A 21676-nucleotide genomic window follows, 5' to 3' on the forward strand; every position below is an offset into this window, starting at 1 on the left:
TATAGTTCTTGAATTACGTTTTCAACTCTATAATTTAGGGTTGTTAAAACTCAGTATTGTTCTTTTAGTTTTATTTAGTTCTGTTAAGGTAATCCTTTACATGGTACCACCAAGCTGTTGTATGACTGATTCTCTGTTACTATTTCACTGGGTGACACAGGTCGAGCCCAGAAAAGGGATTTTGACAACGGAAAAATCTATTTCTTGGGGAAGACCTGTGTCACCCAGTGACCCATCCCTATATTGCCTTTCCCACCCGGATAGCATACCAAGCTTGATGGGGGCTAATTTTGGGATGACCTTAGCGGGTGCGCGGGGTGCGTGGCAGCGAGCGGAGGTAAGGGTTAGATCGGCTCCCCTCTTTTGGGGACTTTGAGAATGGAGAAATCTGTTGGGTGAAGCATCTGTGATAGTGGCTTCCACTCACCCCTTAGTGCATACTGACACCTTTATGGTGCTCGATCCAGGGGTAGTAACCCTGGCATTGTGGATAGCTTTTTTCTCTGGTATATTTAGCAATATTTATACCTAGAAATGTGTGCTATTGGAACCATTTCACTGGGTGACACAGGTCTTTCCCCAGAAATAGATTTTTCTGTTGTCAAAATCCCTTTGTTGGTCCTGTAAAAGAAAGGTTTGGTAATATCATCAAAAGCAGGTACGTCATCATCAGGGTGAAATTCTCAATTCTGAGCCAGTTGGAAGGCCTCAGAATCCCAGTCTACATAGTCTAAATTCAAATGCTCCCTACTTTTCAGTTCCATTACTGGTTGATTGCCTATCTCATCTAAATTAATATAAGAATTTTCTATCTCTTTGGCGCACAAACGCATTGTTACACCAACAGGTTTTATATTATAAGTACCTGAAAGAGAGGTTAGTGTTAATATTAGGAAGGGACATATTTCCTTCCTCGAAGCAAGGTCATTAGCATATAGGCAATCAATACCAGGGACAGGCAAATTGCCTACCACAGCCGACCGAATCTGTCCCTTAAACCTTCTTGCCTCAAAAAAGAATATCTTGATTGGATAGGAATTCACGGTATTTGGGAAACACCCTAATACAACAAATTCATTATTTAATTATACATGATCTGGGGGCACAGCACTGCGGACAGTTAATGACCGAGCTGCCCTATTATCTCTCAAGATCTTAATTCTCTTACCTTTATCACTCGGAGGACCTGAAAACAGATTGCCATTAAATGTATATTTGGAAAATATTAGTCATTTATTATTATTGTTATTATTATTATTATTATTGTAATTATTATTATTATTATTATTATTATTATTATTATTATTATTATTATTATTATTATTATTATTATGGATATCTTTTGGGGATTCTAACTTTTTACCAACAGTTTTGTTAACTACCATCACTGGCTGTTTATTTCCTTGATCCAGGTAGCTTTTCTTGGCGTTACAGTTTGCCTTGACATGACCCCTTCTGTTGCACCAGAAGCAAACTGTGTTTCTACCCCAATTATCTCTAATATTATCATTAACAGGGCCATTTTTAGTATTTCAGATCACCTGGTTTTTATAAACATTATAATTATTATTCTAACCACTAAAATTGTTACTGCCTTGGGGACTACTCATACTACCACTACAACTTTATCCCTGACTAACATTATTATTATTCCCTGAATCTTTTCTATTCCCTGGGTTGCAATGTAGCCAACTGTTACCACAATTACTTCATTTATTTGAGGGCGTAAGTTTACCCTCCTGACAATGAGTCAGTACTTACTCCTCTGCGGCAATCGCCACCTCCTGCAACACATCTAATTTAAGTTCCTCCAAATGAGTTCGAAGGTCCCGAGATACAGAGATTTTAAATTCTTTGACCAACATGAATTCCCTCAATTTGTCGAATTCAGTAACCTCTTGGGACTTGAGCCAGTCATCAAAACAATGCTCCCTCTTCTGTATGTGTAATCATGAGTTTTCCTAAAATTTCTAAACTTTTGACGATACACCTCAGGAACTAAGTTATATGCCTTTAGTATCGTTGCCTTAACAGTATCATAGTCTGCAGATAACTCTTCATTAAGCCCATCATAGACTCTTTGGGCCTTACCCTTAAATCTGCACTGGACCAAAGTGGCCCACATATCCACGGGCCATTCTAGTTTCTGGGTGACTTGTTCAAATGAACTGAAAAACTCGGACACACTCGCCTCACCAAAATTGAGAACTAGTTTTAATAACCCCCATTAAGTTAAATTTACCTTTCTCATGGGGCCCTTTGCTCAGTTTCATGTGCCCTTTCTCTCTCCATCTCAGCAGCCTGAAATTGGAGAGCCTGATACTTGAACGCCCTAATTTTAACTTGCTCCCTCAACACGAGGAGCTGTACCTCTGCAGACTCTTTATTATTATTTATTCCATTCTGGTCCTACCTATCCACCGATACATTTTTCCTGACTAGGGCTTCTTTCTGGTACTCTTTCACAGCAGCCAAAACCTGTTTTAGCAAGGGACCCTTCCTAATTTCAGTAGGTAACCTTAAGTCAAGTAACACTGCAACCTGCCACAGCTGGTCTCTTCCTAGCTCAAAGAGCTGATCCTCCTAATCTGGGCTCTCCAAAAGTTCTCCTAAACAAGTTTCTACAGAAATTTTTGAGAGGGAAAAATTTATGAAGCTAAAGTATTAACTAAGCAGTATCGTTATACCCTGTCATGGTCTTGTTAATTACCTGAGCCACTTTACTGCCCCATAAAGGTGGATCCTGTCATGGTCACCAAAATATGCAACGAATTCTGTTACTAGTTCTTTCTAAAGATCCACCTTAAAACTATTTACTCCTATACAAGTGGAGCAATAGCCCTTGAACAGCAAAGATGAAACTCAAACACGAACAGGAAGGACAAAATAAACACTGTATATAACTGTTAATAACAAATATATTTATACACAAATTGGTACCACCTTTATTACATAATCACCTGAAAGGGAATGGACCACTCACCTTATAAGTAATAAACACAATCTCATAGCTAACAATCATACTAACAGGAGGAGAGAAAGCTTTAGGAGAAGGTGGGAAGACACAAACATACTATGGTGAAAAATTATCACAAACTCATGACAGGAAAGGGTACTGAGAGAAAGAATCCTTAAACCTAGCTAAATACAGTAATTCCCTACACCTAACAACAAACCAAAAATACACACTTTCATCATAACAATTGCCTATTCCTAATAAGTAAATAATGCTGACTGGTGATCCAATAAATCAGTATAGTGATACTGCTGACCAGCGATGAAGTAATCCTATAACCCTATGGGTCACACACGTAGGGTCAAACTCTCCTGGGCTGACGCATGTCAGCAAAAGTCCACCAACAATATATATCACGAGGATAATAAAAATATTAATAGTGGCTTACACTTCTTTGCCGCTGAAGCACTGGGTGATGACCTCAAGGATACGTTAGAACATCGAGGCAAAGGCAGTGCAATGGCATACAAAATGATCATCTCCTACAACCACTGACAAAAATAGACACCTGAACGGTACGTCTCACTTGAGCTAAACAGGCGAGACATGAAGTCTCTCCCCCTTCACAGGGGAGTCCATCAAGCTGCAGATACTGCCAATAATGCCTACAATGTCCAATAACCCTTCTGTTGGGAGCCACACACAGATTAAAAGTCCTTCGGATGCACTGACATCGGTAACCGCTGAACACACCCACACACGCTTCCAAATATGAAAACAGGAGAAAAACATACAAACCGATGAGAGAGTCCAAAGATGGTTAACAGCGAAGCACCTCCTAAATGAGATGGTCAAATAATGAAGTGGAAACCAAAAGTGAACATAAGTCAAAAGATTTTACAGAGTTACATTAATATTTGACATCAAAACCAAAAGCAAAGAAAAATGAATTATGTTAACATCCAACACAAAAACAAAACTGAATTACGTTAATATAAGAAAAGCAAAACTGAACAGAGCTCATAACATGAACCACTCACTTAATATTACAGCAGTGTAACTATATATCTTTATTATGTCAGCGGGAAAATCACTTTTCTGTCCATCATTTAATTTTACATATTAATTTTGAAAAGTGATGTCATGATTTTTTTCAAATGCAAAACAAATGAGTTTAGAGGTCGAATGTTTAAATTTCCCCTCAAGAGATTTTTCATTATTACTTGTAGAATAAGTGGTAAAAATTGAATCAAATCCCTTCAAACGTAAGGTAGAAACAGTCATTTACTTTATAATTGGGTCTTATGGCATCAGGGCTCCCCTTGAGGTAGACAAGCAACCATGAGCAACAAGTTGAACATGTACGTGGAGGAGGAGAATTTTGTTTTGTCGTTCAAGTCAAACAAGCAGCCAAGAGGAACAAGTGGAACATGGACTTTAAGGAGGAGAATTTTGTCTTGTTAATTGAGGTAGTAAAAGTAGCCACAAGCAACAAGTTGAAGATGAACTTGAAGGAGGAGAATTTTGCTTTGTTATTTGAGGCATACAAGAAGCCATGAGCAATGAGTTGAACATGGACTTGGAGAAGAATTTTGACTTATTTGAGAGAGACAAGCAGTCATGAGCAATGAGTTGAACATGTACTTGGTGAAGGAGAATTTTCACTTGTTATTTAATGCAGACAATCAGCCATGAGGAGCAAGTTGAACATCGACTTGTAGAAGGAGAACTTTAGTTTGTTATATCAGGTAGACAAACAGCCATGAGCAACAAGTTGAACAAGTACTTGGAGGAGAATTTAATTTTGTTATTTGAGTCAGAGAGGCAAACATGAGCAACAAGTTGAACATGGATTTAGAGAAGAGAATCTGCAGTGTTATTTGAGGCAGGCAAGCAGCCATGAGCAACAGGTTGAATATGGACTGGGGGAGGAGGAGAATTTTGTCTTGTTATTCGAGGCAGGCAAGTAGCCATGAGCCGTAAGTTGAGCATAGGCTTAGAGGTGGAGAATTTTGTCTTGTTATTTGAGGCAGACAAGCAGCCATGAGCAACAAATAGAATATGGACTTGGAGGAATGTAATATTTTGTATTGTTATTTGAGGCAGACAAGCAGCCATGAGCAACAGGTTGAATATAGACTTGGGGGAAGAGAATTTTGTTTTGGTATTAGAGGCAGACAAGCAGCCATGAGCAACAAGTTGAACATGGACTTGTAGGAGGAGACTTTTGTCTTGTTATATAAGGCAGACAGGCACCCATGAGTGATGAGTTGAACATGGACTTGGAGAACGAGATGTTTGTCTTGTTATTTGAGGCAGACTTGCAGTCATGAGCAGTAAGTTGAACATGGACTAGGAGGGGGAGATTTTTGTCTTGTTATATAAGGTAGACAAGCATCCATGAGCAAAAAGTTGAACATGGACTTGGGGGGAGAGAATTTTGACTTGTTATTTTAGGAAGACAAGCAGCTGTGAGGAATGAGTTGACCATGGACTACTTAGGAGAGGAGGCCCCCTTGATTTGGGACCACCTTGACGTGGTGAGCGGGCTCTTGAACCCCAGGAATCTGTTCCCAGGTTTGAGTCCAGGAGTCCCATATACCATTCTGTATTTCTCTGAAGTAATCTTTGCGGAATTTTCCGCTTTTGCTAAAATTTATTGGACCTGATTAATAGGAAAAGATATCATAATTGGGATTGGGTTTATATCCGAAGCTAAATAGTGGGAGCTGTGGTAGGACCATCAGCTGCCCAATAATGTTTGGACCTGAGAGATATCAGGCGGAACTATTCTTTAGGGCTGGACCACGGATTCCAGAGGGGTCTGGTTCTAGGGATAGGACTCACAGCATTCTATCTAGTTTGCCCATGACATGATTAGGGTGAGGATGATTGTATTCCAGTAGTATTGTCAGTCCTAGCAAGCGGATTTGGCTTACACTTGGGCCACTCTAAACATATTGTGCCATCCCCTGTGGGGTAGGGTAGGGTAGGGAGAAGACATTTGGGAGTTGGTTCTCACTTGTGCCATTGGTGGAAGAATAAACTCCATGAAAGGCTGATGATATCTTTTTAAGGTTTTCAGGTTTATTTAGTAATTTAGAAATAAAAACTAAAACGGTAAAGAATAAAGAAACAGGTACAAATGAGATGGATAATATTTGATCCAATTCATTTGAAACATTAATGCAAATAGAAACACAGGAGGATGCTACTACTGAAGTAACAGAGGAGGGTTGTGATGGACGGGAAATTAAAGATAAAAAAAGGCCTTTGGAGAGAACACCATCTAAAATGAAGAAACCAACTATTATTAGAGAAACTTCAGTTAAACCAAAAATAAATGAGATGAAAAAGGAACAAAAACAAAAACAAGCTAAGAATATACCTTTATCTCCAAAAATAATAGGAAAACCTATGAAGGCAGATGTCGAAAACGCTGAAGAAGTGAAAGAGAACCATACCATAGGTAACAGTGATTATGTCAACGGAGAAGAGATTACTCTTTCTCCAGTAATTGGTACAAGAACAAATGAAAAAAGAAATATACATGATAATACATGTGGATGTAATGATTGTTTCATTGAATTATGCAATAACAACAAAAGCATAACAAAAGATGGTTTAACAAACATTATAAGAAATTTTATGAAATATAGGAAAAAGAAACCACGGATTTGAGCACCCATGAAAAAGGTTGCATGTGCATTGGGCACTTAATTTATTATAAAGAAAAAGAAAAGGAAATAAATGTCGTGAGTAAATTATTAGAAAAAATCCAAATAGACAATACAAAAAAAGAGAGTAAAACTCTACCGCTATAACGAAATATTTTCAATAGTTATATTATACAATGGAACGTGAATGGTCTACAGACCAGATTACACCTGGGAGAAATATAACGATTACTAAAAGAATACGAACCAATGATATTATGTTTACAACATGTCAACAAAACAATATCAACAATAGGTAAATATACCTTAGCATCTACATCTAGAGAGGAAGAAGGAAATTTAGGTACTGCTATATATATGTACATAAAGTATGTTATGACAAAGTACCTGTAAACATTACTGATCTGCAAATATTGAGTATTAAAATATTAATAAAAAACGATAATTATGTAATTTATAATTTATACAACCAACCTAATAAAAATTACTACTTTGACAACCTTAAAGATTTACTTAATAATGTCAAGGAACCTACATTAATACTGTAGTAGGTGATTTTAATGCTTACAACCCGATGTGGAACTGTAATTGTACAGACTCAAATAGAGCAGGAAGTAAAATAGAAGAATTCATAGAATCATATGACATGTGCTGTATAAATGATAACGAAATCAGCACACATCTTTCTAAAACACATGGAACATTTTCCTCAATTGACTTAACTCAATGTGCAACAGACGTAGTTGACAGATTGGATTGGAATACAGTTGACGACTTGCATACAAGTGACCATTTCCCAATATTAATGTCACATTATTACAAAATAATCCAACCAAGCATGTCCTTCAATACAACGTTTATAAAGCAGATTGGGAGCAATATGAATTTCACACTAGGAATATCCCACTGTTTGAATATTTAAAAGACTATAATGAAACTAATAAATTTCTTGTTGGTTTCATTAAAAATGCTGCTGATAAAGCAATATCAGAATCCAAATCTCATCCAACAAAACACAAAGTCCCATGGTGGTCTGAAAAACTAACAGAATTAATACAGGTAAAAATAAAACACCAAATTGGAAGATGATTAGATAATTTGAATAGAAAGTTCAGTAAATAAGCAAAACATTACCGATATTACTGTATTATTATTGGAAATTCATACATTAAAACCTCTACATAACAGAACATCTGCAAAATTTAAAAAAGAATTAATTCAAGGAAGAATCATTTCATGGAGGAAATATGTATCAGATCTCTCTAATAATACTCCCATGCAAAAAATTTGGGAAAAATTCAGAAAAATAAAGGTACCCATGTCAAACCACCTAGACATGCCATAATAAAAGATGGGAAATGAATACTTGATCCTAAAGAAATATATAAGTAATGTAATAGGAGAAAATTTAGCAAAAGTAAGTAGTGATAATAATTTAGATGAGCATTTCCGCACAGAGAAAAATAGTATAGAATTAATAACAATAAATTTTGAAACAATAGAAGATATATATTATAATAGAAAATTTAATATGGAAGAGTTGGAATTCACTCTTATGAACAGAAATAAATCTGCCCCTGGAGGTGACAATTTGTTTTGAAATGATCTGCCATTTAGCACCTTTGGCAAAGACATTAGAGTTTTATAACCACTTATGGCATCGACTTATTAGAGTTTTATAACCACTTATGACTTTGAAATTCATTTCCTGATGAATGGCGTAAAGCTATAATTATTCCTATCCCCAAACCTGGAAAAGATCCCAGTAATGTAAACAATTACAGACCAATTTCTTTAACAAGTTGTTATGCAAATTACTAGAGAAAATGATAAATGCTCGGCTAACATGGCACATTGGAGAAAATAAAATTTTGAGTCCCACTCAATTTGGGTCACAATGTAACAGATCTACATTGGATTCTCTGTCTAACTTGGAAGACCACATATGAAGTGGATTTGAACGAAAACAAATTACTCTAGCCGTCTTTTTTGACATTGGAAAGGCATATGATACTACATGGAGATATGCAATATTAAAAACTTTACATAAAAATAGCATCCGTGGACATTTACCTAGGTTTATCGAAAACTTTCTGACAAATCGCACTTTTCAAGTGAGAATTGATTATGTATTGTCAAGTACATTTCCTCTTGAAAATGGTGTTCCACAAGGAAGCGTCCTTAGTAGCACACTTTACTTTAGCAATAAATGATATCAGTAATAATCTACGTATTGGAATTAAAAGTAACTTGTATATGGATGATTTTGCCATAAACATTATTATTCAGAATCTCACGTAAAACATGCAGAGTGAATCATTAACCCTTAAACGCCGACTGGACGTATTGTACGTCGACTAAAATTGCCTGCTGGGTGCCGAGTGGACGTACCGTAAGTCGACTACAAAAAATTTCAACCTACAGTCAACTTTGACTCGACCGAAATGGTAGAAAAACGCAATTGTAAGCTAAAACTCTTACATTCTAGTAATATTCAATCATTTACCTTCATTTTGCAACAAATTGGAAGTCTCTAGCACAATATTTCGATTTATGGTGAATTTTGGAAAAAAAAAATTTTCCTTACGTCCGCGCCCGGTAACTCGTCCGAAAATTTCAGAAATTCTTTCATCATTTTGTCGTAATGTTTGCACAGGTTTATATTAGTCGTTACATAAAGTTTTATATATGGAAATGTGCGTAATTTCATGTAGAATACAACAGAAAATAACTCATGGTTGTAGCTTCTATCAGTTTTGAAATATTTCCATATAAATCGCGATAAGTACCAAAATTTCAACCTTCGGTCAACTTTAACTCGACCGAAATGGTCGAAAAACGCAATTGTAAGCTAAAACTCTTACATTCTAGTAATATTCAATCATGTTCCTTCATTTTGCAACAAATTGGAAGTCTCTAGCACAATATTTCGATTTATGGTGAATTTTTGAAAAAACTTTTCCCTTACGTCCGCACGCAGTAACTCGGCCGAACATCTCAGAAATTCTTTTGTCACTTTGTCGTAATGTTTGCACCGGTTTATATTAGTCATTACATAAAGTTTTATATATGGAAATGTATGCAATTTCATGTAGAATACAACAAAAAATAACTCATGGTTGTAGCTTTTATCAGTTTTGAAATACTTCCATATAAATCATGATGTGCCAAAATTTCAACTTTCGGTCAACTTTAACTCGACCGAAATGGTCAAAAAACGCGATTGTAAGCTAAAACTCTTACATTCTAGTAATATTCAATCATGTACCTTCATTTTGCAACAAACTGGAAGTCTCCAGCACAATATTTCGATTTATGGTGAATTTTTGAAAAAAAAAAAAAATTTTTCCTTACGTCCGCGCACGGTAACTCGGCCGAACATCTCTGAAATTTTTTCGTCACTTTGTCATAATGTGTGCACCATTTTATATTAGTCGTTACATAAAGTTTTATATATGGAAATGTGCAAAATTTCATGTAGAATACAACAGAAAATAAATCATGGTTGTATCTTTTATCAGTTTTGAAATATTTTCATATAAATCATGGTAAGTGCCAAAATTTCAACCTTCGGTCAACTTTAACTCGACCGAAATGATCGAAAAACGCAATTGTAAGCTAAAACTCTCACATTCTAGTAATATTCAATCATGTACCTTCATTTTGCAACAAACTGGAAGTCTCTAGCACAATATTTTGATTTATGGTGAATTTTTGAAAAAAACTTTTTCCTCATGTCTGCACAGTAACTCGGCCGAACATCTCTGAAATTCTTTCGTCACTTTGTCGTAATGTTTGCACTGTTTTATTTTAGTCGTTACATAAAGTTTTATATATGGAAATGTGCGCAATTTCATGTAGAATACAACAAAAAATAACGCATGGTTGTAGCTTTTATCAGTTTTGAAATATTTTCATATGCAGTAAATCACGATAAATAGAAAAAATCTACTTTCGGTCAACTTTAACTTGGCTGAAATGGTCGAAAACTGCAATTGTAAGCTAAACCACTTACAGTCTAGTAATATTAATTCAATTACCTTCATTTTGCAACAAACGGGAAGTCTCTAGCACAATATTTCGATTTATGGTGAATTTTTTAAAAAACTTTTTTTTATGTCCTCGTGTTACGAATTCATGCATCATTTTGTGATAATATTTTCTCTGTGTTGCTTTGATCGTTTTAAAATTTGTTATATACCAAAATCATCGCAATTTAGTGTACAATACAAAGAAAAAAAATAACTCATTAGCTTTAACCGTTTTGCTCACAGCGCGATTTGTATACAATTATATATGAAATTTTTTTTTCGCGGTCATATATTTCAATATTTATATATGATGATAATATTTTTTTTCATTTCTGATGGTTGCATACTAAACTTCAGGCAATGACAAAAAAAGGAGCCAAAAATGAACTCTGAATCTTAAAAACTAAGTGTCAGTGTAGTCTCATCCTCCACCTTCTTCCTCTGGCTATCAAGCACAGCAACCTCAACCATCATGCACAGTACATTACCTGTAAATCTTTTTGGTTTTTCTTTGGCCATCAAGCACATGAACCTCAACCATCATGCACAGTACATTACCTGTAAATATTTTTGGTTTTTATTTATGTTTTTTATAATCTAAATATACAATTTATTAAAATGACTGTAAAGATGATGAAATAATCTTTGAATGACTGTATTATCAATTATGTGATTGCTTACAGGGGTTTGTATGGTGCCTAGGTCATTTTTCAATGGATTTATTCATTTTATGTTTTGTCATGTAAGTCATAAATCTTGGGATGAATTAAAGCTGTGAGGTATTACTGTACTGTATTTACTATATACATAGCTGACAACTATTGCTTTGACATGATTTTTTATGTCAGGACTGACTTCATGTGGTTTGGAAGTAGTGTAAATACATGTTGCAGACATTTTGCCTAAAATAAAAGATTAAATCACATAAATTTGTTCATTGGATCTGTCTGTAGTGGCAGGGCATTGGAGTAATTGTGTGGGCATGGTTTTCAGGGACTGGAACAAGTCTGGGGTGCTATTTATTTTTGTGTTTATATCCTTTAGTCCTATGGTAGAGGGAAGAATAAAATGTTTCATTTTGTGGCCATTTCTGATGAATCTTCCAGTCATGGTTGTCCACATAATGTTGAAGAATGATGCTGTAGTTAAGAAAAGCTTGTAAATGTTCTTTCAGGTTACTGTTAGTGTGCTCAGTGTAGCAGTTATTTAGGGTTTGTCATGTCTCTTGTATATACAACAATGGTTGACTTTCCAGCATCTCTTATGGGGACTTTCTTCTTAACCAAAGCAACAAGTCCTGATTTTTTCCTTTTGTGGCCGAAGCTCTATTTGTACAAATAGAACTGAATCCCTTGATAAGTCATGTGGATCAAATTGAATACATATGCTTTATTTGTTGTTTCATGTCTGTCACAGAATAAAAACTCTTCCTTGATGGCTTCTCATGAACATAGCATACAGATACAAACAATTGAGTTGTGATTCTGTTCATCAACTTGCATGCTGATTTTTTGTCAGACAATAATCTTGCTGACAGCTTAGAGTGGTGTGTCACCACTCATGTTTTTAATTATCTGGCATACAATGTTGTTGGGCAGACACCTGATTCAGTCACATTATGGCACCCTCCCCCATTTCCAGGAAGAGCTCAAGGCTTCACAAGGGTTTAACCATTGTAAAGGGCTTTTTTTTTTCTTTGCAGTCATGCAAAACTTTAGGGGACTTCTGGAAGAAGTTTTCCAGGAGTAGTAAGTGTGTTTTGCAAACAACTTGTGCAATGCAAAGTGAAAATTATTGATAGTATGATTTCTTCAAGTATACCCCTATACATATTGAAGTTGAATTGATATTTTGAAGGCATGGACTTGTGTTGGGGAACAGAATTCAAAATATGAGAACTACAGGTATATGTTCAACAACTGGAAAAATAGAATTAAAGGTGAATGGCATACTCTGCCCATATACACATATATACTGACATTATTATTTTATATTAGTATTACTTTGTAACTGTAAAATATAATAAAGTAGCTCCCATTTCCCAGGTAACGTTAGAGGAATCTATAAGGTACAAGAGTGGGGATCCTGTTGAGGGATGGCTTCATGATATTTTGTGTTTGGAAGCTTCCATATTTGACATACCAGGAGATTTACCACCGCCTGATAAATGTCAGTTATTTTATGTCAATAGAGATACTCTTTTTGCTTATCACAAGGTGAGTTTTCTTAATTCTTTCTTTGGTAATATATGACACAGTTTCAGATATCATGGTATGAGTTAGCAAAATATTGTTAGCAAGACACTGACATGTTATTATATACACTGTCATTTTGGATGAAAAAAATTTAAAGTTGTTTAGCATTAATGCCAGTTTTTATGTTTAGGACGGATCTTACTTACTGTTAAAGTTAACTTTCATCTTGCACTGTTAGGTGCATTCCAAATAAACAAACAGTTGATGCTTGCCTGACCTGGATGGAATGTCTACAACCTTCTGTTTCCCTTCAGTTGGTATTAGAATGTTGAAGCTCTTGTCAGAATTTGACCTGCCATGTCTATCGTCATACTGTGTAAATTGGCTCTAATTTTGATGACATTTTGGCTGATTTTCTTCTGTATGGTGTTGTGTTTGCTTTCTGTTTTGCATTATGTCATCTACAGCAAGGAGAGATAGAGGCAGTAGGTGCTGTAGGAATGAGTTTTGTTTAGACCAAATGCATTCGGTTGGGAATGATGGTCATACAATGTGTGACCATCATTACCACATGATGTGTGGTATTGAGTGTGATTTTTCTTCTCATTGTGAAGAATGGAAATAGTGGTCTGATGAGCAATGAATAATTTTGTGAAGTATCAGATGTGAGAGACCAATAGATTATGTAGACAATTAGTTAGGTCTGGCAATGTCTACTCTGTTCTTTCATCTTTCTCTGGTGTTGCTTCTCTCACTCTTGCTCCTTCTTCCAATGTTCACTTTATGGTTCAGGAGAAATGGATAGCTAAACTTGAGGGAGATATGAGTTTACTTCTGTCATCTGGTAGTTATTTGATTGAGTATATTATGGGTAAGTATCGTGGTTCCCCCCACAGTGACACCTTTTTCAGTTTCCTCCCCAAGAGAGAAGGTGTCGGAGCCTTCGTCTGTATGTAGCCAGCCCTCGGGATGGACTGCCTTGCAACAGTAGGTCATCCACTCTGCTAAGGAAACATGGCAAGTCTCAGGATGGAAGTTGGTACCCTTCAGCACCTCTTTCTCACCCATCTAGTGCCTTGAAATCGGCTCATTTTCCATAAGATGTATTTGTTAGAGTTAAGCGAGGTAATTTATGCATTATCATAATGTTATCATAGTACAGTATTCCAGTCACATCAGGTAATTTATGCATTATCATAATGTTATCATAGTACAGTATTCCAGTCACATCAGGTAATTTATGCATTATCATAATGTTATCATAGTACAGTATTCCAGTTACTTCGGTAGTTTCTGAATCATGAATCAGTACTTCAGTTGTTCAATCATTTACTCTCCCTGCATCATCATTTATTTCTTCTGTTTGTGACATTAACCCTCCCCTTCACTCAGTCCCCCCCTCTTCCACTCTCCTCATATTCCTCACCTGTTTTTACTAGCTGCTATTCCTCTTCCACAGCTCATTGTGTTGTGCAGAAGGCCTCTTCTGTCACCTCAGCATGGTCATCTCTCAAGTTAAAGCTTTTGTGTCTTTTGGATTTTTTGTTGAAGTGCAAGGCTACTGCAGTAATGTCTTATGAGAATCCTCTGCTTTCTGTAATCTAACATCTCCCTCCCAACCAATTATCTCATCTAGTGAGTCATCTGCTCCCTCCCAGTTATCTGGCACTTCCCATCTGCTTCCTGTGATGTTATTGCTGGTGGTCCTCGGTACATAACATTTCAGGTGCCTGCCACTTCACCATCTCAGTCCAGTTCTTCTTTTAGATTTGATGGATATCAACTCTGATTTGGAGGATTCTCCATTGAATTTTAAGTGCTGGAGAGATTATGTTGCTTCACTTTACCCTCACCCTCATCTTTTTACAATGATGATCCTGTTGGTTAGCACTCTTTTGTTGGCTTTTACCTTGGCTCCTGTTCAGGCAAGTAAGGCGATGAAATTTCTGATTATTATTATTATCATCATCGTTAAGGTGCATTTTCAGGCAATCTCAGGTGTTATTCCTTAAAGCAGGTTCATGGAATGTGATTGCTTTGGTTTGTAGTTTTATGAAGCCACATAGAGCTGCATGTTATGACCTAGGTACAATGCCAGCTCGTTGTCCTTCTCCAGTTCTAGAATGAAGTTTTTTCAAGCTTCTTGATCCAGTGAAGCGAGGAGCTCTTTAAACCTGTATAATGTTCTTTGGCCGAATAGTGTTGTGTAAGCACTTGCAAAGTCGGTATTTAATTTGGTTTAAGCACTCATAGCATGATTGCTTATTTGTTTCACCAGGTGAAACAACCTATTATTCCTGAAGGGACGATGGTTCTTGATGAGATGTTTGAGTACTTACCTTACCTTGATGGAGCTATTTCTGACGCTTTGGAAGAAATGTCTCATGTTTTTACTAGCTCAGTTTTAAAAAAACAGTAACAGTTGTGGTCATAATTATCTTATGAAGGGCTCTAGCTTAACAGCCTATAGGTGTTTTTGACATGCCTCATCATCGTCTCCTTGACCTCCAAGTGTTTAGGACCATCGCAGAAGATGTCTCAAATCAGAAGAGTAGGAAATTCTTAACACAGCCTTTGAAGTTTTCCTTCAAGTGTCCCGCACCTGCGCTCTTAGCAGGTCCCACACCAAAGTTCCTCCATGTGCAGTAAGCCCTTTTGAGGTGATCAAGGCTCACATTCTACGGGAATGATTTGCAGAGGTGCCAAACATCACTTTCAAGCCCTCAGGGTCCATTAGGAGGACATCTACAGAGGTTTTGGAGTGTCTGGCAAAATTTTGGAGCAGAACGTTAGTTGGTGAAGGTTATCATGGAGGGATGTGTCATACTTTTTGTTGCACTTCTACCCTTGTCAACATTCCCAGTATCCTTTCCTGTGTAATTTCAGCATGCAAATAAGTTCAGTTTTGTGGATCAGACAGTTGTGAAGCAAGGAAGCAATCAGGCCTGTTTTAGACAAGTCTTTGGGGTTTTACAATAGCCTTTTTCATGTTTCTAGGGCCTTATGGGGCTGGGGACTAGTATTGGACATTTCCAGTCTCCTGACTCATTTTTCGATGGAGTCATCCAGTCTGGTCCTGTTGACCATCCTGCAAGTGCAACTAGGTGATCTCTATTGACATGCAGGACTCATACTTCCACCTTCCACGTCCCTGTATACCCTGAGTCAAGGAAGTATCTAAGCTTTGATTTTGAAGGTAAGGTCTTCTAATTCAAAGCTGTGTGTATTGGTCTGAGCACACCTCCACAGGTATTCACTGTGTTTTGGTGCCATCAGTGGGATGGAGTCATATGCTAGGAATCTGAGTTCTCATATAGTTGGCTGGCTGGATAATTCATGTCAGCTCATTTCAGTCAATCTTGAGGGTGAAGGATTTTCTGGCTATGCTATGGTGCTGGGCATTCTGATTATTGTTGAAAATTCTATACATTTTGCTACTTAGTCCATTGTTTACCTGGGGATGCAGATCGACTCTCTCTCTCTCTCTCTCTCTCTCTCTCTCTCTCTCTCTCTCTCTCTCTCTCTCTCTCTCTCTCTCTCTCTCTCTCTCTCTCTTTTGTATTAGAGAGATGGGTAGACAGTTAGAAAAGCCTCCAGCCAAGAAATGGCTGTCTCTTTTGGTCAAATGGCCTCTTTAGAGGCTTGTCAACATTGCAAGCATAAGAATAAGACCATTTCAGTTTTGCCTCAAGAACTGTTGCGATGGGTCCTGTCTTATGCTGTTGACTCTAGTGGTAATCCATTTACATCTTTTGAGTTCTCTTCTTCAGTGGGGAGATCAGTCAAGACTACTGATGGGTCTGCCTCTAGACCTTGAGAGCCCAAATTTCACAGTATCTTTAGATGCATTGTGGTCAAGTTGAGGAGCTATTCTGGGAGATATTAAAATGTCAGTGAACTGGAATGTAGAGGAGAGCAAGATGCATGTAAACAACCAAGAGCTTTTGGTAGTTTAGGAGGGTCTTATGCAAGTGTTACATCTAGTCGTCTAGAGACAAGATCATCACAGTATACTCTTACAATTCAACCGGTCTTCTTCAAATAAGGAGGCAAGGGTGCACAAAATTGAGAGATCTGTTCAGGCTAGAAAAACTTCTCCTTTGGACAGAGCCTGGGGACATCATTCTTCTACCAGAATTCATCCTAGGGAGAAACAGTGTTAGCACAGGCCAACTCAGCAGGGAAGTGCATGTTCCTCCATCAGAATGTTCTCTTCATCTGTAAGTCCATCTAAAATTGTGGAACCTTTGGGGAGCCCAAAACATTAGTTTGTTTGTAACTACCCAAAATATGAAACTCCCAGTTTGCTGCTCTCCATGCTAGGATCTGCAGGCATGGGCAGTTGATGCCTTTCTTCAAGAAGAGTCAAATCTAGACCATTACGCTTTTTCTCCATTTGTAGTTTTAAGGAAAGTGCTCAACAATTTGTGAGCATCGGGACTCGAGGATGACGTTAATAGCTCTTTGTTGGCCCCAGATGGAATGGTTTCTTGAGCTACCCCTCTTAGCAGTAGATGTTAATTGCCTTCTGCCATTCAGGAAAGATCTTCTCAGTCTAATTTGAGAAGATTCCATCAAAACCTCTACATGCTTCATCTGACACTGGGGAGATTGTTGACTGTGGCTAGGGAATCAATACTTAAGTTTGGAAAGTTCCCCCCCTTTCTGTTAGATTGTATCAGCATTAATTATCAACAACAGTGGTCAGTTATCGATCTTGGTGCTTGTTGTGAGAAATATCCAGAACCTGTACCTCTTTAGATAACCTTATTAAATTCTTCCGGTATCTTAGGTACATAAGGTATTTTTCTCTTCCAGTAATTAAAGGATATGGCTCTTTATCTTTCAGGCTTGAGAGAGGCCAGCTTAATTTTGGGTCCATGACAGAGAGAGGAAGGAAGTTGGCTGATCGTATGAGGAGGAAAAAGGTGGATGTTTTATGTGTTAAGGAATTTGATGGAAAGGAAATAAAGCAAAGGAGCTTGGTGACGGATTCTAGTTCTTTTATAGAGGGGCAAATGCACAAGGTAGAAATGGAGTTGGTATATTTCTGTCAGGGGAACTGAAGAATGCATAGGAAGAATGACCAAATCATGAGAATGAAGATATGCTGTGGAGGAGGAGTATGGATATTGTTAGTGCATATGCACCTCAAGTGGGTTGCACAGAAGAAGAGACCTACTTATGGAGTGAAATGGATCAAGTGATGCAGAAGATGGAAAACATGAGAGGGTTGTGTTGGGGGCAGATTTGAATGGCCATGTGGAAGGTGAAAATGACGTAACTGGACATTGGACATGTGCTGCATGGAGGTCATGGGACAGGGGAGGGAAAGCTAGAAGGAGAGATTATAGTGGACTTTGCCATGGCATCTGACAAAGCAAAAGTAAACACATTTTTCAAAAAGAAAAGGGAACACCTAATTACTTATAGGAGTGGTGATAGATGCTATTGGGTTACTTTCTTTACAAAAGGCAAAGGCTATTTGTCTTTACAGAGGGCAAAGTCTCTTTGAAGTAAAAAAACTGCAAAGTTATCCCAGGGGACCATGTAGTACCCCAGCACAGACATTTATGTCCCCCGCAACTTGGGACCACCTTGACGTGGTGAGAGGGCTCTTGAACCCCAGGAATATGTTCCTGGGTGTGAGTCCAAGAGTCCCCATATATCATTATATATTTCTTTGGATTAATTTTTGTCCAGTAAATTTTGTCAAAATTTATTGGACCTGGTAAATAGGAAAAGATGTCATATCGGGGAATGGGCTTGTATCTGAAGCTAAATAGTGGGAACTGTGGATGGACTATCAGCTGCCCGATAATGTTCAGAACTGAGAGATATCAGATTGATAGCTCAAAGCTGGAACTGTTCTTTAAGGCTGGACCATGGATTCCAGGGGGTTCTGGTTCTGGGGATAGGACTCTCGGCATTCTATCCGGTTTGCCTATAATATGATTAGGGTGGGGATGATTGTATTCTTGTAATACTCTCAGTCCTAGCAAGTGGGTTTGGCCTACACTTGGGCCACTCTAATCATGTGCCATCCCATGTGGGGTCGGGTAGAGACGTATACTTTTTGGAGTCAGTTCTTGCATGTGCCATTGGTGATAGAATAAACTCCATAAAAGGCTGATGATATCCTTTTAAGGTTTTCAGGTTTAATTTTTCTTTTTTCTTTATCCAATCCTTTATGACTAGTGACTATAAGGATTTGAGTACACCTGGGCCCTTTGATGAAGATTTGGTGCAGATGACGACCTCTTACAAGGCCTTTAGGCAAATGACAACTCTTGGCATGAACCTGACTATGGATGTGAAATGCTCCAGTGGTGGTACTACCTCTCAGGGTAGTCATCACAAATTGAAAACTTACCAGCGTTGGAACACAGTGGATAATTTGAAAGTATTGCATGTAGAGCACATTCCCTTGGAATGTGACTACAAAACTGTTTCGTTTGCTTGTTACTACAAAATAGTAGTTAAGAATGAACTTTGATGAAAATGAAGGAAAATGGGAAACATGGGTAACTTTTGAAAAACATGAAGCTGCACTTAAAGCCAGAAGCAATGGGTACAAGTGGCTCAGCCAAATTTGGAGGTCAATGCTACTCTTGAAAGAACTCCCAAACCTCCAATGTTGTTGGTAGTATCTGCTAGGGAGGATAATTACAGTTACTACAAATTTAGCAGATACGTCCAAAAAAAGGTTGGGGGTATTGATATGGGTAACATCTCAAGGTTTGGTAAAGGCAGTGTCCTTACTTATGCCAAATCAAAAACCCAGTCATATATGTTGACACTGAAGAAGTTCGAGAAAGATGACATGATAAAAGAAATTAGACCACATAACTGAAATTTAAATTTCAGTTATGGGAGAGGAATTGTGTTTGATAGAGACCTTTGTGACTTGACGGAAAGTGAAATATTGAAAATTAGTCCAACCACTGTATGGAAGGTAAGAAAAATTCCAAAGGCAAATAAGGGATTTTGACAAAGGAAAAATCTATTTCTGAGGAAGGCCCCGTGTCACCCGGTGAAATTCCATACTAACACGAATTTCTAGGTATAAAATGCTAGATATACCAGAGAAAAAAGAGCTTTCAGGAATGCTGGGGTTACTACCCCCAGATCGAGCGTCTTCCACAAAGGAGACGTCGGTATAACCAAGGGTGAGTGAAAGGATCACAACCACAGAGCCACACTCGATAGATATCCCCATGTCAAAACCCCTCGAAAAGAGCGATGAGCCCGTTCCAGCCCCCACGCTCATGCGCCCGCCAGGCCGGCGCGACACCAGTGCCACCTACACTCATTCCAGACTAGCACCACCCCAGGCTTGGCATGTGCAAGTAGGGGCGAAAGCAACTCTGGGAGGGTCACGGGTGACACGGGCCTTCCTCAGAAATAGATTTTTCCTTTGTCAAAATCCCTTTTCTGAGTCCAGCCCTGTGTCAGCCGGTGAAATAGTGATAGAGAATCATGCCAAGACTGCAAACTACAGGAAAATACAAGGTGATCTGAAGAAAAAACACAAGCTATGGAAAAGGATTTAATTAGAATATCTCCACATGAAAAAATGATTAGTAACAGGAAAGTACACTAATACGACCTTAAAAGTAGAATACAAAAATGGTACACAAAGCAATATAGTAGGCAAAATACATTCAATAATACAAAAATTATAAGGAGTAAATATAAACTTATATCTAAGCATAAGAGAGACATTTACAACATGAGAAAATTTATGGGGTACATGGAGCAAAATAAAAACAGAGCGAAGCAGACCTCACAGCCGTCGGGGTGCCAAACAATAGGGTCATCCAGCCGGACCGCACAGCCAGCGTGGGTCCGGCACACCACGTGCCCATAGGGTTGCTGGAGGGAAGCGGTGCACTCTGGCTCCTCACAACGAACAGTCTGTAAGTGTAAAAAGTACATGAACCTACCACTTAAGCAACCTAAAGCCGGTAGGCCAGGGTATTTCAACTTACTACCGAATACTCCGTGGAGAAAACCCTCGCCAGAGACGGGGCCACCAAGCCATAAATTAAACAGAGTGGTAGGCAAGTTACTTCCCGGTCACCGGAATACTCCGGCGGAACGGAAGAACTGAGTCAGCAGGGCCCTACCACAAGGGCTGCCAGCAATAAAGACGGCGGAACCCCAGGGCAGAACACCGGACCTCAAATAAAACATATAAAATAGTAGGGCGGAGTGAGAAGCTCACTCCGCCAGATAAATATAAATATATATATATAAGATACAAGTGATGGTAACAATGAAAGAATCATATCTGGAGACCGGAGGCATCTCTCCCCCCGGAGCCCGAACCTCCCCGCCAGAAAAACCATAGGTGGGTGAGGCAACCGTCATCGCAAGGCCAAGTATAATATAAGCCGGAGTAGGCGCCAATCAACCCAACTAAAGCAAATCGACGGAGAGAGGTCGAGAACAAAAGATAGAATGTTCAAACCCGCTTTCGATCCTTGGAGAGTCGGTAAACGAAACATCAAAACAAGCTCAGCGCTGCCGGGGACTAGCTCTGGGAGGGAACGAATCTCTCCACCAGGGGAAGTCCCCAACTCGGAGAAAACGCCATCTAGCGTCACCCGCACGAGAATAGGCAAGAGCTGGCCTGAGATGGGGAGGGGGAGGGAGGGTTGGTGGGGTAGGGAAGAGGAGTAGGCTAAGTAAGGCGAAAACAGGAGACAAGGGAAAATGCTTCACCCGCTCGACTGCAATCACACGCCACGCCAAGAAAATAATACTAGTGATGGCAGGACAAGCCTACCCCCGAGGAAAAGGGATAGCAACCAA

The 21676-nt window shown here is 38.4% G+C and overlaps 1 protein-coding gene across 5 annotated transcripts in view; it reads left to right on the top strand.

Moving 5' to 3' along the window:
• The window catches only part of l(1)G0020 (RNA cytidine acetyltransferase l(1)G0020), an 803858-nt gene that overhangs the window by 512620 nt on the left and 269562 nt on the right, over nucleotides 1-21676 (top strand). For all 5 annotated transcript variants that reach the window (XM_067102059.1, XM_067102057.1, XM_067102060.1 and 2 more), the window contains one exon: nucleotides 12710-12880. In XM_067102059.1, coding sequence (XP_066958160.1) covers nucleotides 12710-12880 — 171 coding nt within the window. The remainder of the gene's footprint in view (nucleotides 1-12709; nucleotides 12881-21676) is intronic.

Source organism: Macrobrachium rosenbergii, chromosome 58 (assembly GCF_040412425.1).
Source record: "Macrobrachium rosenbergii isolate ZJJX-2024 chromosome 58, ASM4041242v1, whole genome shotgun sequence".
NCBI lineage: Eukaryota > Metazoa > Arthropoda > Malacostraca > Decapoda > Palaemonidae > Macrobrachium > Macrobrachium rosenbergii.